Source organism: Sphaeramia orbicularis, chromosome 12 (assembly GCF_902148855.1).
Source record: "Sphaeramia orbicularis chromosome 12, fSphaOr1.1, whole genome shotgun sequence".
NCBI lineage: Eukaryota > Metazoa > Chordata > Actinopteri > Kurtiformes > Apogonidae > Sphaeramia > Sphaeramia orbicularis.
In genome coordinates, this window is record NC_043968.1 from 68444088 (window position 1) to 68463609 (window position 19522).

The window sequence follows — 19522 nt, forward strand, 5'->3', positions numbered from 1 at the left end:
GAGAGAGAAAGTGTTTTTTGTGTGCTTGACGGGTAACCCTCGCCCTTTTGAAAAGGCAAACAGGGAAAAGCTGCCATTACTACCGGCGTGAAGGCATCTTAAGACAACGGCCTTTTCTGCACACTTTATTAACACTGTATAGACTAGTGCAGCATCAGTCCTCTTTCGCCTCTCTCTTTTTTTTCTGCCACTTCTTGTTTGCTGTGTTTCATTCTGTCGTGCCAGAAATCCAACGATAAATAGGTAAAGAAGCAGGCTGGGAATTCATAGGGTTGTTAGGGGTTAGATTGGCCACAGTTATAGCCATAAATTAACTGGCTTTTTCCCCGTGCTGCTGCAGAGGAATCTGTTGTTGTTTCACAGATTACCACCTCTTTCCCAGGCATACATACTGTATATTGGAAAACAAAAATACAAGTAATGTTTGGATAAGTGGAAGAGGAGAGGTGGAAGAGGAGGAGGGGGGGTTGTCCGGGTTTGCAGACCTGTGAATTTCCGTACTGTGTGGTTGGGGGATAAGTGGGAGGGGGAGCAGCTGAAAGGAAAAGCAGAGGAAATATGGAAGTTGAAATCATAATAAACAAGCATAATGTCTGGACGGAGACTGGGTAGCATGGGAGCTAAGGTGGAAAGGGCCTGATGAGGTGTGAAGTCTGACTGAGGGAAGTCTTTGTCCAAACAATACCTCTGTCATTCTTTTTGTTGAGAACAAAACCTTCATAACACTGCCTGTCATTTCACATGGTTTCATTTCAAGCTTTTAGGTTTTCGTTCTGCCATCTGCCAAAGGTTTCAAATTCCACTTTTCTGCTTCACTTTTGCTACCGACATAAGTCACCACTGTATATGTTTTCTGCAGACTGAGAGCTGTAGCACCTTTCACAGCCTTATAGTGTGGACTCAGGAAGCAAACTGGTCTTATCGGGGGCAGACACACAAAGCTGTCCTGGCTGCGGTGTGGCGAAGTATGCACAAGTGCATGTGTGTGTATGTGTGTGTGGAAGAGGTGGCGGTGGGAGGCACTTCCTCCTATTCTTCTGCTGTTGAAGAGTTCCCATGAGCGCCCCTGCCAGGAGCGACAGTGTGGCCTGAGCAGGCCCGGCCAGCGCCAGTCTCGCCTACATGACGCCGCAGAACAGCACACACACTCTCACACAGCTGAAGTCAGGCTCCAAACTGGGGAGAAAGACCACCGCTGTACACGGGGAGACACGGAACGAAAAGCCCGTCAGTGTCTGATGGAACTGGAGGAGCTGAATGGAAGAAGGAAACAACCTATGTGAGCTTTAAAGAAAATCAAGAAGGACGCAAGAGGCCAGAAAAAATGAGGAGTACAGAATTTTAAAAAAGTTGCATGCGGGAAAGTGCATTGATGCCTGTAGTCATTATTAACAGTCCTTGGAATGGAATAGGGTGCAGCTGGAGGTCAGTGGCAGAAAGAGGCTGTTACCAAGACAAAATGAGACGCACTCAAGGCCAGTTAAGCTGAAAGAAAAAAAAAAAAAAACCTTTCAAAGATTTTGTTTTCTACCAAGGTGACTCATTATTGTTATTTAGAGCCACCTCTGCTGGACTGTCACCTTTAAATTGGACATTTCAGTCACTCCCAGACTAAATCCACTCGTGCTTTGGACAGCTGTTACAGTGAAAATGATCCACAACACCCTTAAGTCTACACCGTTGCAGGAGCACAGCCCCAGGATTGCCCACTCGGCCGCACGAAGGAGGCTGTGGAGGTACTCGGGCTGCAGAGGGTCCGGCCCTGTGGAAAGTCAGCGGCACAGTGTGTGTGTTCTGTCTGCAGACCTGAACCCTGGAACCAGAGCAGCAGCAGGAGGAGGAGGTGGAGGTGTGATTCACACAATCCATGGACTGTGCCACCTCTGCATTGGATGTAGACTGCCTCAGGTGTGTCTGAGAGAAAGTCGATGGGAGGGGGCAAGATGGGGGTGGGTGGGTGGGGGGTGAAGCTGAAGAAAACAGTATAAGGTTGTAAGTAAGGTACCAGGAGCATGAACGGAAAGAGTCAAAGTCCTTTTATATTTAATTTACAAGCAATGGACTATATAATCATCCATGTTGCATACAGATGCTCCTATTTGCTGGAAACATGGGTGATCATTTTTTTTCCCAATACTGTACAGAAGAAGCATTTTTAACTGTGCTTCCATCACATTCAGAAAAGACTAATTTGCTGTAAGTCTGTCTAGGCTATTTAAAGAATGGGACTATTTTTCAAGTGGAGAACCAACTCTCTACATTATTTATCTGATATCTGAAGGGAAGGAGTAGACACAAGGACCCAGAGATCTGCTATGGTATAAACTGATGCCACTTCTTATATATTACATGAGATTACATAGAAAACATCAATTTGGAACAGACTAAATGAATACAATCTTATGATCAGATCAGCATAAAAATGGTGCTATTACAGCTTCAGAATACTAGTCAAAGTTTGCCTTCAAGACTTCAATATGGCATGACACATGAGTCATACATGGTCGTGGGCGGTGTGACACCCCAGTCACTGAACATACTGACCCAGATAACATAGTTTTACCAAGGAAGAAGAAAAAACGCTTTGACATAAGTGCTGTGTGTGTATGTTAAGGCTGTGTAACATGCGTGCTACGTGTTTAGATCATGTTTGATTATGCTACATGCACAATTACATGGGAATAGAGTTTACATGCACCTGTCAGCCATTAATGCATTTCTTGGTCTTGTGTGTGGGCAGGCAGATAAGATATGTGCTGTCTGGTAGGATGGAGATCAGTAGCATTTCTGCTCATGTCTAACCAGATCATAGCACAAGGGTGCACATGGAACAACCTCACACATGCATGAACACATACTACGTACACATGAGCTAAATGGATTCCTTTGGTTAAAGATGGAGGAGATAAAATCAGGAGAAACAAAAAACACCAGAATATGAAAATGCACTCTTTCCTTCTGCAGATCTCTCATCTCAGTCCAAATTAAAAAAAAGAAATGTAAAGACCAATAACCTGACGCTGTTTCACACTTCTCAGTAGAGCTGCAGCTATTGATTATTTTTGTAATCAATTAATCTATTGATTCTTTTCTTTGATTTGATTAGAATAAAGTATTGTTTGAGAAGGTGAAAAAATGTAAAAATGTGAAAAATACATGTCTGAAAATGACGAATAACTTTCAGAACCAGCTGAAACAACAACCACAAAAAATATGAAAGTAAAAGGATATATAAAACATATCTATACACTTAACAACAACAATAGTATAAAAGTATAAAAAATATTTATAGATATAAACAACAAAAGTCAATTGACATTACAAACTATATTATATTGTAATTATATATATTATATTAATTATACATATTATATTATGTATTATATATATTATATTATATTATATTATATTATATTATATTATATTATATTATATTATATTATATTATTTGGATCCAACTTACTAACAACTAAAGATGGAATTAACATACAATTTGTCTTGATCCTGGCGTCAGAGTAAGCGTCTGTGTGAAAACTGGCAGTTTAACGGGAGGGAAATTAAGGAAGCAAAGCTTCGATTCAGGAAAATTGTAATCAAATCATTTTTTTAATCAATTTCAGTGGGTTAATCAATTAATTGTTTCAGCTTTACTTTTCAGAAAGCAGCCACACCAAGCTTCTGTGTTTTACAGAGTAGATTTTGCCTGAAAACAGTCCATAGAAGTGGGTAAAATTAACTCAGATGATTTGAATAATGGCTCTAATATAATAATGTAATCACATTCTACAGCTTCAACTATGTTTTAAGCTTCATGTTGTGCTTATAGTTGAGTCAGTTCACTTTCCCTTGATTAAATTATTAATTCATCAATAACTTCATGCTCATACTGTTTAAATATTTAATGCATTCTGGGAACTTTTCCAATTCATTTATCTTCATTTATTTTCAATAATATATCTTGTGATTGATGCACCGACAATGTATCAAGTTAACCAGAGAATCACACTGATTTATGACATGATTCCCAACTTTGTCTCTTGCTTTGTGTTGCAGTTTAAGAGATATCCCCCAAACGTTCAGTCCGAATTGGGAAAAGAGGCAAGAAACCAAGTCCATTCTGCTTATAAATTGAATTAAAGCTGTAAAAAAGAAGTCGCTGGGTTGTGGATGAATTGGTCCAAACCAGGCAGCTCTGAGAGTTCCTCCTAAAGCAAACATCATCCATAGCTTTGAAAGAAAAAAGTTACAGTTGGGACTTTGCTATATTTACTTTCATTTTTCTTTCATTAAATTGCAGGCTAGTCCTTCAAAATGTTTTGACATCTTTAATTTCTGTAAAATGTTTCATACTGTCTGTTCCTTCATTTGTCTTTGTCATCTGTTTTGTCTGAGCCACTTTTCTTGCTGGCTCCTGCTACCACTACTTTAATTCATCTTTTTTAATCTCAGCATCTTTGTCTTTTATTTTTAATTTTTTTTTTCTCCCATAAGCTAGAGTTATTTTTTTTCTTTCCCTCGGCTGACTTCAGGATGATTATTTATAATCTGTCTGCACTCATAAGAAAATATGTATACACAGCAGGGAACAAATTTAGCATATTTGCCTCTGTTTGTGCTGGTTGCAGCCATGAATAAGAATGAAGAGCAGCTTCTTGTGTATCTTTCTAAGCTCAGATGATGAAAGTCAGTGCCCTTATCATGCAGCAGCCTCAACATACAGTATAACCTCTTTGGTGATATTGTAGCATGAAGATTTTCAGTCTCGCATAAAGTTAAAAATGTTTGAGGTGACTTCAGGGAAGTGAAGTATGGTGAAACAATTGTGACTCCAAACAGTGTGACATGGGCCACATAAAATGACTGAACTATGAGAAGCTACGATCATACTCAACATTTTTGGGTCATCACTGGCTTCAGGCCCCTCAATAATCACCCTGTTTGCTGCATCTCAGTTGCTGAATCTTGCTCATGGGTCAAGTTTTCTATTCATCCACAAATATGTAACTTTCCCCTGTTGCATTACAAAAAGACAGAGACAGGTAGAAGGACAGGCAGGGGACGGTCTGTGTGTTTTGGGCCCCCAGTTGTCAGCAGATGAGATGGAAAGTGAGATGTTTTTGATGAAACTTTGTTGACTTTGGCTCAGGCTTTCGGGGATAGGTACGGAGTGTCTGATGAAACGGAAGTCAAAGTGAAAGCCATGCATTGGGGAAAAGTCCGTCAGCAATATCTCTGTTTGTATACAGTATACGTATGTGAATCATGTGTATTTGAGCAGCTGAATACTGGCTTTGTTATACAGTATTTTAGAATAATAAAACACTTGGACAAACCTAATTGGATTTGATTAGTGCCTGCCCAATCTAGAAAAGTGTGCATACATGTATTTTTAGCACTAATAATACAACATACTTGAACCTTTTAACATCCACTCTTTTCATGGAACTAAAACCTAGGGTTAGAGTCAGTGAGCCTGTTTACTTGACCAATAGCTGGGAGTAGTCGGATGATTGCAATAACTAGATCTAAAGCATTTACATGCGTTTGAAAAACCCTGGTTTAGACGCTCCAGTCCATTATCGGATTTCTTTCGGAGTACATAGTGATGGTAGAATCAAACTTCCTGTTATTGTCTTCTGCTCATGTTTGACAGCGTAACTTCTGTTTTTTAAATGTAGGAAGACATCAAAGTATTGGGGAGAAATCCAGGTGTGTTAATCTGATTTGTCATAATCAGATTACTGCTGTTATCTGATAAAATATATCAGATTATGCTGTTTACATGATCACTTAAATAATCTGGCGACTCCGGATGATCTGAGTATTTTGTGTGCACGTAAAAAGACTCAGTGTTAGAGTTGTAACAGAAGAAGTCAAAAAGGCTTTTAACCACTGGGGTGTGACGAAATGACACAAAAGTGCAAAGTATTTCCCTTTCTGTAGCCTGAAACTCTTCACTATCCTCATTGTGTAGTTGTTTGGAGATGCTGCTCCGTGCATCATCCACTTCATTTTCTTTCTTATTTTTGTCCTTCATACTCAAGTGCGACTGAAATCCAAAGGTCCGGCTCTATCATTGCTGTTGTTACATGACATCTGGTTCACACAAATAATAGGTTGTAACAAAATAAAACATCACTTTTTTGCTGCAAAATCTTTACATCCAGTCTAGTTAGTTTTCACACTGCAATTTTGAGAGTGGATTAATGTATCCTACCATCATTATTTATATGTATGTGCATCTGATGGTTAATAACAATGAACCAAACACACCTAAGACAGACTGTTTGTCCCACTCCTGTAGTCCAGGGCATATTTCTCTCCTGCCAGTTTGGTCTGGATTAAACTGGGAAGCCTGGATGCCCGAAATCCTAGACCAGTCAGCGTAGGTGTCAAATCTCCCATAGACTTTATTTTGAAGACAACATCTTCTAGTTCTTGTGCTTAATATGCATCTTAAACACTCACAACACTCAAACTACATCAGTTTAAATATGGCTCAAGCATAACCCTAAAATGTTTAGCTGGTGATCTTATGAATGTTAAAATGACTTCAAGCTGAAACAGGCTTGTCTTTCCACTTACTGTTTAACATTAAATGAATGACCCATATGTTTCTACTGTATGCTGTCATAGAAAATAAAGATGTATGTGCAGCTTTACTTGATTCGGTATTTTCAATTTTCTGTCAGTTATACAATGAGAGTCTGTTTCATCTCTCAGACTTGTTTTTCTCGCCTAATTGGGTTCAGCGGGAAACTGCTGTCAGGACACTTTTAATAGGAAGTAGAAGAATACAAAGCTTTTTAATCACCCCTTAGGAAGGAAGTTGATTATTTTGCCGATATACTGCCTCTGCTTCCTCAGGTATTGGAGAAAAGTGAGAGGTTCTACTGTAGTGTGTTAATTTCCCAGAATGACTCTTTCTTGTGTGTGTGTTTTCTGAAGGTGACCATCCTTCGAGGAAAGGATGGATACGGCTTCACCATCTGCTCAGATTCCCCCGTGAGGGTTCAGGCTGTGGATCCAGGCAAGTTCCATACAACACTGGATTTGTTTGAATAACAGGCACATTTGAGTTCACATGTTGAAATTTTCACCACCGTATTCTGGCCAACTAATTGATTAGATTAGATCAATTACATTAGATTAGATTAGACATTAGGAAATATACAAGACATACACACAAGAAATACCACAAGAAAATAGCCAAACAGTTACTCTAAAAATGAAAAAAACAGTATAGAAAAAAATACAGCCAATGCACATTATGAAGTACTAGTAGAAACAACAAGTAGCAAGTGGTAATAATAAACTACTACTACTACAACTACAAATACTACTACTACTACTACTACTACTACTACTACTAATAATAATAATAATAAATAGCTAATTATGTTGTATGTATATTCTATCTATCTATCTATCTATCTATCTATCTATCTATCTATCTATCTATCTATCTATCTATCTATCTATCTATCTATCTATCTATCTATCTATCTATCTATCTATCTATCTATCTATCTATCTATCTATCTATCTATCTATCTATCTATCTATCTATCTATCTATCTATCTATCTATCTAATCACAGGATAAAAGTTATAATAAAGTGATAACAGTAATAATAGTCATAACAACAACAACAACAACAAATCTTTACTGCTGGTAATTGGTGTAGCAGAGTAATGTGCACTGATAGGATACTTGGGCTTCTTAACAGGAAGTAATGACCCAGAAGGGAAATAATAGCTCTAAAAAGAATAATTGTTTATAGAATTGCATAGAGTTTTTGTGGTTGGCTTCATATGTAGTCCCAGATTTAATGATTTGATGTTCAATGATCCAGTGATACTTAAACATATTTTACTTCAAATTTGAATTCAGCCATTACTCCCTTTAATAAAGTCAAACATTTTCTGACTTTCAATATTTTTCATGGCTTTACTGATTGATTGATTGATTGATTGATTGATTCTTAGATTTGTCCTGCCCCACACTGTTGTTATATCAAATTTCAGACAAAGGCTTTGACCAATCTGAATCAGTGTTATATATGATGATATGATATGTCCTCCAAACAGTAGTAGGTGGAAAAAAGTGCAAACATTCACATTGTCTTAAAATGTGAAATACTTCTTGAGGGAAACCCAGCTAACACTCAAAATTATAACTTCATACATTTGAAATTTCACCTACCAGGTTATTGAAGGATATCTGACATAAACTGTCATACTGTAAGTGATGTTATTTTAATGTAAATTCAACTTCAATTTCACAATGAAGGTATCATTTGGTATCAATAGATTTACACCATTAGCCATTTACTAAGTTTAATTGGACCTTTTCTATGGTTTGTCTATAGGTTTGAGAGTTACTATTCTGACCGGTTTGGAGCACGTAGTCAATTATTTCCATCTATTTGAACAAGATGAATCTTGAGCTTATCATCTCTTCCTGTCCCTGTGGGGATTAAAAATAGAATCCAAACATAACTTGCTAAAGAAAGCAAAGATGGCCAAAAATGAGCACTCTGATAAACCAAGCTTAATCTACAAACACCTACGAGGGAGTAACGGTCTGATTTTTTACCTGTCTTCCTTCTAATAGGAGGTCCAGCAGATCAGGCAGGTCTGCAGCAGTTGGATACCCTCCTGCAGCTGAACGGTCAGCCAGTGGAGCAGTGGAAGTGTGTGGATTTAGCACATGCTATCAGGTACTGACTATAATTCCCCACACGACGGGATATTACACTGAGCAGCAAAGACAATTTATTACCTTTCAAGGGGCAAAGACTACAGCTAGTATGTTAAGGCCCATTTGTGCTGACTTTATGTACGGAAATAATTGCATCCATTTCAAACATTGTCAAGCGTCACTGCCTTTACACTTTCATGTGTCCATTGTGGTGGAACTGCAATCAATCCACTAGAGGGCACCACTCTGAATTAACATACTGACCAAATACCAAGAAGAAGAGAAGTATTTTTTAGAGAAGAAGAAGAAAAAGGTTCAAGTCAATAATTACAAACATGATGATGACAGGAGGTATTAGTAATGTTGACATTGAGAATATTTGTTATCGTAAATATGAAAGCAGCATTGGTATATCTTTATGTACAAAGCCATACTGGGCAAACTCCCTTCATTTTTATGTAATCTACTATCACTCACACACAGCTGTTATAACATTCGTTTCACTAGAAGGCTGCTCTACCAGGTACCCAGGATTTGCACAGAACTTGGTAGAGCAGCTTTCTCTTATTTTGCGCCATGGTCATGGAACAATCTTCAGAACACATTACAGCTTAATGATTTGGTCTCCCTGGGAGAGTTCAACGCTCTGATAAAAAAAGACAAAACCGTGTTACTGAAAAGCGCAATTGCTTTTCCTAAGCTGGATTTTGTTGTATGTGTCTGTTGTCCTTTGTCTGTTTTTAACGTGTTTCATTTTACAATTTCTGCAACTTCGTAATGGTGTGCTGTCTTGGCCAGGTCTCCCTCGAAAAAGAGATTTTAATCTCAAGGGATTTCCAGGTTAAATAGAGGTTAAATAATTAATAAATATTGGTAGTTTTTCACCAACTCACACAGTTCCTTTTTGAAAAGTTGCATCAGGGAAATTATTCTCTCCAAATCTCAACACTCCCCCCATGATTTCCAGTGGTACTGCTCCTTTCCTCCATTTGGGCTGGCATCTGCAACCTCCCAGAGGATGGATGGAAATACAGACAAAATGAAAGCAGAGGATGGACAGAACGCTCATTCTGTATATGTATGCGTGTATAAATGGACCTTTAAAGTGTAATACTGCCAATGGCCACTACATGCTTCCCCAAAAAGCTGTGGCTCCCATCGTATTCCAATGAATTTACTAAAATAGTAAGTCTGTGTTTTTGCATTTTATTAGGATGCTCTAATAATTGTACCAGTGAGTCCAATTTGTACTCATGATGCAGCAGTGATTTGTAACTTTGCGATGTTTTTCCCATTCATTTATTTGTCATCTGTCTTTTACTTTGCAGAAACAGCGCCAATGAAATCACAGTGGTGGTGTGGCGCACAGGCCCTTCAGCCAAACCTAATTTTGAGGGCCTCATCCACCGACCCACCTACAAACCTTCCACCTCCAACTACGACGCCCCCTCACCTCCTACTCGCAGACGTGTACCAGATGTTACTGCCAGTAAAACCCCCCCAGCGGTGCCACCCCTCCCAGCCCACCACCGCACCGCTGCCGCCCGCAGGCTGCTGGTCAATGGCTCAGAAGCCGGAAATAGTAGCGGTGTAAGCGTAGGGACCCTGGCGTGGGGCGCCCAGGGAGGTTCATCTGAGGAGCTGGATGGGAAACCCCGTCTCCTCCACCACCCTCACACCGCCACACTGAAAGGAACCAGGGTGAAGGCATCCAACGGGGACAACTATATCATCCTGGCCCCCATCAACCCTGGAAGCCAGGTACCGCAGACTGGTGGTGGGATCCATCTTCATCAACTTCTTCGTCCTCCTCATCTTCATCAGGGTCATATGGTGGCCCATCCTAGATATGTGTCCTTACCTTTCATCCCTGGTGCTGGTAGATAGAAGGACTGAAAAATACACATGTGGGTCACTTGGGTTCCTGTTCTTTCACTGATTTGTGCTTCAAAGCCCAGTTCAGAGCAAAGATTCACAATGAGATGAGTCTGATTTAAGGTGCTGTTGAAAAGTTACAGTGGTGTGAACTGATCAATCTCAAGTTGAAACAAGTGACTGATAATGTTACTTGGGACTGAAATCACTGGCTTGTTGTAGGGCAGAGAGAGATATTGCAAGTAATATGATCACAGTGTATTATTATTATTATGTTCCATATTGATCAATATTAATGTTTATCATAACGTATGGCTTGGTGATTTGCCAGTTTGAAGAGTAGGCCTACCCTGTAAATGTTAGAGGTCATGGGCTAAACTCTATATTAACACAGGAAGCATTGTCATCCTTTGTTTAAATACATAGAACAGCTGTTATTACACAAAAATAATGATGGAAAGTTAACTTAACTATTTTAACCCTTAAAGACCCACAACTTTTTTTGTCTTTCCCAAGTGATTTATCACCATTTATTATATTATCCTTTGCATTTTGCATTTTTCACAAAATCAGGTATTTTCCTATATTTAATTTACTGATCATGTAGATGTTTGTAAAAGCTCGTTGTAAATTCGAAGGTTATTATATCAAAACAGGAAAAACTGAAGAAAAAGGGACTTTTTTGCAAAATATATCAGTAACTAAACATTAAAAGAAGCATCTACAACCACTGTCGTTGATCAAACTCCATTGATTTTTACCAGTGAATCAGTGTTGTAGAAGATGACAGTGTTTCCATGTTCACTACGGAGCCTCTGAATGTCCTAATGAGTCATATCTGATGACCATGAAAGATGGAAAACCAATTATTTACATGTATTGATAGGATTAGTGGATCAACAGGTATTAAACATTTTAGATCAGTAGATGCTTTTGGTTGCTGGCAGTTGTTTGGGTCTTTGAGGGTTAACCAGTGTTTGTGGCCTATGAAGTTAAATGGAATTTAGCATCCAGTCTGCGGATGCCAAAAAAATGTAAAAAAAAAAAAAAAAAAAAAAAAAAAAAAAAGAGACATAAAATCTACCCTAATGTGTCGCAGGTGTTACATTAAGAGTGTTAGATCTGTCCATGTTGAGACAACATGTCTGAAGTGTATCAATATTATTAGTGTAAATTCGATTAGAATCCTTTTTTGAGACAGTTTCATCACCTAGCCCTCAGAAGCATACAGTTCTCATCAGCTGCTCTCCTGGTTAAATTATGTCTCGATTCTTAGAGTTTTTTCTACTTATTAGAGGCAGCACCAACTTTTTTTTTTTTATACTAGAAATACAACTGTAGCAATTAACTCACAATCACTGTCAACACTCAAATGCCATTCAGCTATGAACAAATCTTGAAAAGATGGAAACTGGCAGAGCATAAGTAAAGAGAGTTGTAGCTGTGGAAATCATACATTGTCTGGTCTTGGTGCATTAGTGTAAAACTATCACGTTTTCAGAATGTACATTTCCGACTCATCTTATCATGAGCGTTTGGTCTGAACTGAGCTCAAGACATGTTCTAAACACACCACGCACTTCATATAGTTCAGTATAGACTTTGAATGTTAACAGTGAAATAATACATTTTCTGGTTGTACTATATGAATCTATGATAGTAATTCTTTTATGCACAGTTTATTAGAAAATACCATGCATATCTGACATTTATTTTACAAATATACAAAAGATTCATTATCTCTGTGCCAGTATTTATATAAATGTAAAATAAATGTAAATGTAAAAAGAAGCACTTAAAATATAAACAATGAACAAAGATTCTTCATGCCTATTTTAATACAAATACACATACTCTATGACTGATCCATGGCATAAAATCCAAGATAACATGTACAATGGTTGTATGGGGGAAAAGCTCATCATAAAAACATAATAAAGTCCTTAAATCCAAAAGGCTGAACTGAATTCCTCAGCTAACACCCTGGCAAACATTGGATACTAACCTTTTTAAACCACCTGACCATAAAGCATGTCAGCATTAGTTTGTTCTTCTAAAGATTATCTGGATTCAGGTTACAGCCTCTTCTTAGTTGCTTAAGTTTCCCATAACATTCTGACAACCTGTCTTCTGCTGTCCAGTTGTTTCCTAGTGAGTGTGTGTGTGCGTGCGTATGTGTGTGTGTGTGTGTTTCCTGTAGCTGTGTGTCATGTCTGAGTCTTTGTGTGAATTTTCATCTCAACACCTCATAGGTTCAGTTAAGGATATGTTAGGTCATGGCAAAATGTGCAGCTCTGAACAAAAACAAAAAAAATACCATTGAAATAAGAAACAGTAACAAGGCATTCAGAGGGTAGAGTTTTCTAGTTGCTTCTGGAAAAGGGTAAAGGTACAGTATGTGGCAGCCAGTGTCATGCAATACCCTTCAAACAGCACAATTTGTGTCCCCTGCAAAGAAAGGAGGTGGTTTTTAGGAAGATTTTGTTGTGGTCTTGGCAAGCTAAATATACCCAAAGCCCTGTGGAAATGGGTCATGTTGGTGACATATCACACTGCCATAATACTCCGGTTCACAGACAATGAACTTATAAAACTACCCTCATAAGACAGCATAAGAAACCTACCACTGACATGTTGAAGACACCTCTAAGTCTAGTGTATCCTGACATATTGAACATGTAAAGTGCTGAAGGCTTTCTATGCATATCCCCTTAGGTGATGCTAATTTGTCGTGACAGGTTGAAACCATCGCTGGCTTGGTCCAGACAGGCCAAGATGATGCTAGACTAGAAACTAAATTCATTGTAATGGGAGAAAGCTGGTAATGTCCTTCTCAGACAAAAGCTTTTTTTTTTTACAAACCTTTTTCATTTGATTCCCTCAGATGAAATGATCGCATATTGAACGACTAAGAGTAGTATTTCAAGTATCAATACAACATTTATGTGGTGCAGTTAAAAAGCAGCAAATATTAAATTGTGCTGCTACAAGGCTACTGGCTATTTAAAGTAATGTCGTCTTATATGATTTTGTTTTCAGATCTTGAGGCCTGTTTACCAAGATAACCAGGCAACCTTAGGTAAGATGTGCAGTACTATGTGTTAATGATGTCAGTGGTGTGATGGTGTTCTGTCTGACATCCTTTGTGTAAGTTGGCAGTGGTGTCTTTATGATGTTGGATGGAGCCCAGCGTTCATTAAATGTCTGACTTATAGTTAAGGTCATTGTTGTTTCTAATTGGTAGATTAAATCCACTTAACATTTGGCACAATGGAATAGCTTAAAATTGAAGTACGCTGCCGAAATAGTCAGGTTCAGGGGTCCCCAGACCTTTTTTTTTTTTGCTTAAGGCCCAAAAGTGAAATTTGGTGTCTCATGAAAATTCATTATGCTCATTATGATTATTAAGTATTTTTACTCCTTAGATGAACAGATCAGTGAAGCAAAAAAGACAGCAAAAAGTATTCAGATCCTTAAGGCTGCGTGTGACTTTTGCCACCAATTTTTCATCAAATCTGTAAAACCCAAGTCATAGCCTAAGTATCATGAATCCATAAGTCTTTCCATGATTACGCACCTGAATCTCTTCCCTCACGATGAACAATTTTGATGTTGACTCCGTCACAAGCAGTCCATTTGTTTACATACTAAGCCAGTAGGAGAATGTAGTAGTAGTAGTAGTAGTAGTAGTAGTAGTAGAATGTCTCTTTCCGACATGTTATTATAGAACATTATGAGATTTTTAGTCATATTTTACCATTAATGCATACTTGTAAGAGTATTGTAATGCAGAAGATTGTAAATATCTGCATTTCCAGAAAATGGCTAACAAATTAGAAGTTTGCTTTTGTGAAACATCATGAAAACAAAAATGCAAATCATGTGCATTTCCATAAAATTATTAGAAATGAATGACTTAGGTTGTATTGTGTCACCAGTAGGTGGTGATGTGTATTCTGTTACATGTCGCTCTAAGAAAACAGGAGAAGTAGAAGGTTCTGACATTTTTCAAGACAGAGGAATGATTCAGTCTTCTCATCAGTACTTCCTGTTGTACCATACATGTGGCTTTAGTCAGCTGATCATCATCACAGGAGTTAAATCTCTGTTACATCAGAATTCAGTGTATATTGAAAAGGAGTTACCATTTCCATTTCCAAATTTCAGTATGGGCATGAAATACATTTCAGGTAGTACACCTATTTTGGAGTCAGTCTTAGATCCTTTTGTGCCAGTGGGTACATCAGAGCATACAGCTTGTTGCCAATAACATGTTTTTATACAATAAAAATACCAGTAACTAAGCATCAAATAAATCTGTGATCAGAAAAAGTAAAAGGTGAAAGTATTTGCCTCAAAAATGTCATGGAGGAGAAGAATAGAGTTAATATGTCACATTTGAAGTACTTCAGCACATACAGCGAGTGCATTCCAACACAGGAATTAGGAAAATGAATCCATATATTGATGCATTTTTATGTCTCACTCAGAACATGAAACAATAAGAAAGGGTCTGTGAACCATTTTTGGTAGAGTCTGGGGAAGGCAGCTTTAGATGGTCATCGGTAAAATCATCTTCTAGCGATTTGACCTTTAACTGTAATGAGCAGCGTACAGTTACATAGTGGTTTATGTGTTGAATGATGGTGAAAGTTACCCTTTTATCATCATATTTATCCGCTTTAAACACTGACTAGTGTGGAGACCTATAAAGCAAACACAACCTAAACTAAGCAATTCATTCTTTGGAGCTTAAATGATCCTTCCATATTTATTTTGTTTAATGAGGGGACTGTGGACCGGTGATCATCAGTCTGTTCATACCTGTAGATTTTACTTTGAAAACGCTTTAGTGTTTCACTTTCCAAAACTTGTCACTTGACTTTATCATAGCTGTAGTTTGTGTGTGTATGTAGAGTATCTGCTTTTTTGCCCTCACCTGCTTTTTCCTCTCCAGCAGCCAGGTTATACCCTAGAAGGCAGGCTTCTGTTCCACAGCCACAGGGAGGTGGAGGAGGTGGTGGTTTTTCTGGAGGTACAACCAGCGGTGGTGGTCTGTCCAGTCGCACTGGCTTTCTACGGCGGTCCAACAACTCCAAATCCACAAAGACGGCATCCACCTCCACTAACTCTGCTGCACCCAACTACCAACAGCAGAATGCCAATTTTGCCAATTACCAGAACTGCACCATCGTACGCTCACACACACCACATGGCAACTACGGATATGTCAAAGTGGCACCCAAGATCCTTATATTTCCCATCTTTGTGCAGGTAGGCCTATGCATGTTGATGTGTGTATTTTTGTAATTGTAAATAGCTTTTTTAGCTCCTACCTAACTTTTAAAATCTTATTTATTTATTTCCTTCCCCTTTCCCCTTTCACTGTCATGCAAGTGAGACATTGAGTTGAAATGCTCTTATGGCACAAACTTCATTTGACTGTCAGACTTACAGTAAACTGACCTCCATCACCACAGACTGAAACTCCTTTTTTGTCCCTCTTTAGCTCATAAGCATCTTATGTGCTTCCTTAATACTGTACAATTCTCAACAGAGATGTGAAGGAAGCAAAATACACTGTGGACAGAAGTACTGGGACATATTGAAATCAGGTATTTTGTCAGTAACAGGGCTGGGATACAAAACAGTAATGACAAAACAGTTATTTTTCTCTCCTATTCAACCTCATGTTCACACATAAATGATATTTTGGGTGGGTCTTACATACAGAGATTCTAAAACACTTTCCAAAGTTTAAATTTGAGTGTATCTGTGTGTTCAGGGAAAACAGAGATTGGAAAATGATGGCATCTCACCTCATTTTGCTCATGTCTGTTATTCCTTTGTGTAATGAAGGGTTAATATTAGGCTTAGGGTTACCTGAAACATCAAATTCGGTTGAAAAAAACATCAGTGTATCACCTGCAGAATAGTTTTTAAAAAAAAAACAAAACAAAAAAAAAACTTAAAAGAAATAATGATTTGACATTTGTCATGATGATTATTTACAACAGCTGACAAGAACATTTTATCATGATTTCAATTTTCAAATCAATAATAAGACATTCTGTAAGCTGTAGGTGTGATGTGTCTTTTTTTTCACATAGAGCATATAGAATTATTGTCAGTGTGAATTTAAGGCATACACCTGTGTATTTTCTGCTGTAATGAGTCATGACACAATAACCAGTACAAAGGAGGTGAAATACTTAATGCTTAGGTTACATCATTACAGCATTATATTGGAATTAAAAATTATGCTTGAGCAAACTGTAAAGAGGAACGCCTCATGGACATCCAGGCAGTAATGAAAAATAGTAATGAAAAATGGTTAAAGGGGTGCTCTTTGGTGAATGGACTGTCAATGTACAAAAAATACAAAAACCAAGGCACTCTCTTATAATTTCACAGTGCCTTTATTAATGGGCTCTATGCACAGCCCCACAACTTCCTGAACTTCAGGTGGGTCCCTTATTTCCTGTCTTTCATTATTGGACACACTGATTAATCCATGTGTGTCTGCTGCTTCTTGTTATGACTGTTGATTAATTAGGCACACCTGGATTAATCAGTGTGTCCAATAATGAAAGACAGGAAATAAAGGACCCACCTGAAGTTCAGGAAGTAGTGGGGCTGTGCATAGAGCCCATTATGGAATGAGACCAGTTTGTCCTCCTGATGAAGGCCAGCAGGCTGAAAGGTGTTGTAGCTCAGTGAGGTTCATCGAGACACGCCATAATTAATAAAGTCATTTTTAAATTATAAGAGATTGTCTTGGTTTTTGTATTTTTAGTGCATTCAAAAATTATTATTTGACATAAATCAGTTTGCTTCCTGACTATTTGGGAAAAAATTGAAGTAGGAATTATATTCACTACATTGAACTACTTATTTCTACTTTTGTAGAGTACACTACAAGTTTTGCAATACATATTTGACATAATAATCAGTGACAGACAAATCAGAGTAAGTAAAAAATTATTAAGATACACTTGGCATTTAGACATTAACCCATAAAGACCCATTGCTACTTCTGTGTCAGTTCCCAAATAACTTTTTCTTGCTGTTTACCCTTTCTTAAGTGATTTATCACCATTTATTTTAGTATTATCCTCTATATTTGGCATTTATCACTGTATATCGTGTATTTTGCTATATTTTATTTCCTATATTTAATTTAGATGGTCATGAAAGTTCAGAGTTAATTCAAAAGTTATATCAAAATAGAGAAAACTGCAAAGAAAAAGAGTTTTTTTTAGCAAAGATATCAATAACTAAACAAAAAAACAACTGTCTATGTCCACTGTCATTGATCCAACTCCATGGGTTTTACTGGTGAATCAATGTTGTAGAAGATGACGGTGTTTCCACGTTCACTACAGAACCTCTGAACATCCAGATGGGTCATATCTGATGATCATGAAAATATGGATAATTGTATTTTACACCCATTATTTACATGGATTGATAGGATTAACAGGTATTAAACAGTTTAGATAAGTCGATGCTCTTGGTTGCCAGTGGCTGTTTGGGTCTTTATGGGTTTAAAAATACAACAGAGACATGACAGAGACATTTCTAATATTGGCAGCTCCACTTATTAATGTATCAGTTTTTAAGATGCATTTTGAACTCATTTTAACCATGTAGTCTTACTCTTTTGATGATTCTGGTGGTATTTCCTGGTGATTTAAATACGACATACTCACCCCAACCCTAACTCACACAGTAACATATGCAAATGACACACAGACCCGTTGAAGTAGCCTTATTATCATACCCGCTGCCAAAGAGGAAGTCCCCCGCTCTCATGTGTCATTCTTAGACCACACTCACAGGCTCAAGTGAGATCTGCCTTCTGTCTTCACAAAATCACTGGTGTTTCCCACCGTAGAAAAGACATTGCTGTTTACTATTTCTTAGTGTTTTTGGATTTGGAAGACAAAATGGATTTGGTACTGCTTTACTTTTTTCCTCCTATTTTACCATTTTGCATTGCTAATAAAGCAGAAACTGATGTAATTAAATATTGACAAATATGTCAGTGATATTTCAGCTAAAGTTGATCTCTTAAACCTTTCTGTCTTTTTTCATGCACAGCCTCTTGATCTGTGCAGCCGAAACCTCATCATATCAGAGGAGATGATACTGCATGAGAGCCAGCACCACTCTCTTAAGGTAAGTCTCAGTGTTTTATAAAAGTCACCTACTGCACACTTCTTATTTATCAATTATCAATATTATTGCTATTCTTGTCACTTTTAGTCACTTTAACATTTCTTTTTTTTTTTTTTTTTTAACAAATTTTTTTTAAATCTTTTTTTATTTTTCTTATTGTGTTGGATGCATATTTTCTTGTGCTGCTGTACATTTGAATTTCCCCCTTGGGGGATCAATAAAGTATTGCTGCGTTTTCACTACTTGGTATCGGCTTGACTCCACTCGGCCTTTTTGCGTTTCCGTTACGAACTAGAAAAGCACTCGGAGAGCACAGACCTCCGTCAAGGCAGATCAGTGCCCCCCCACCCCACCTCCGATCACCACCAAAATTTAATCATTTGGTCTTTGTGCCAGTATCAACATTTCCTGAAATTTTCATCCAAATCCGTCTATAACTTTTTGAGTTATCTTGCACATAGACAGACAGACAAACAGACAAACAAACCAACGCCGGCAAAAACATAACCTCCTTGGTGGAGGTAAAAAGGGCCTGGAATCTGTTATCCGGTACTAGTTTGTTGGTATCACCTCCACCGAGGTTCCAGGACTGGGGACCAGATACTAAAAGGTGACGTGTAAACACTGCAGACCACTGATTGGTCAGAGAGTTGTCTCTGTGACCCGCCGTTTTACAAAAAAGAGATGCGGAAGTTTACAGTAAATATAGCGGTAGGTTAATCTACATGATGACAGCCCGCAAAACTACACCATGGTTTGTCGA

The 19522-nt window shown here is 38.0% G+C and overlaps 1 protein-coding gene across 3 annotated transcripts in view; it reads left to right on the forward strand.

The window, feature by feature from the left end:
* Positions 1–19522, forward strand: part of rgs3a (regulator of G protein signaling 3a) — a 254786-nt gene that overhangs the window by 43520 nt on the left and 191744 nt on the right. The window contains exons 1-7 of one of the 3 annotated variants that reach the window (XM_030148616.1): positions 1117–1908; positions 6949–7030; positions 8617–8722; positions 10032–10464; positions 13618–13657; positions 15536–15852; positions 18682–18759. In XM_030148616.1, the coding sequence (XP_030004476.1) occupies positions 1651–1908; positions 6949–7030; positions 8617–8722; positions 10032–10464; positions 13618–13657; positions 15536–15852; positions 18682–18759 (1314 nt within the window). In that variant the 5' untranslated portion in view covers positions 1117–1650. Of the gene's footprint in view, positions 1–1116; positions 1909–6948; positions 7031–8616; positions 8723–10031; positions 10465–13617; positions 13658–15535; positions 15853–18681; positions 18760–19522 lie in introns of those variants that run through there. The other 2 variants (XM_030148617.1, XM_030148618.1) reach the window with 2 other exon arrangements.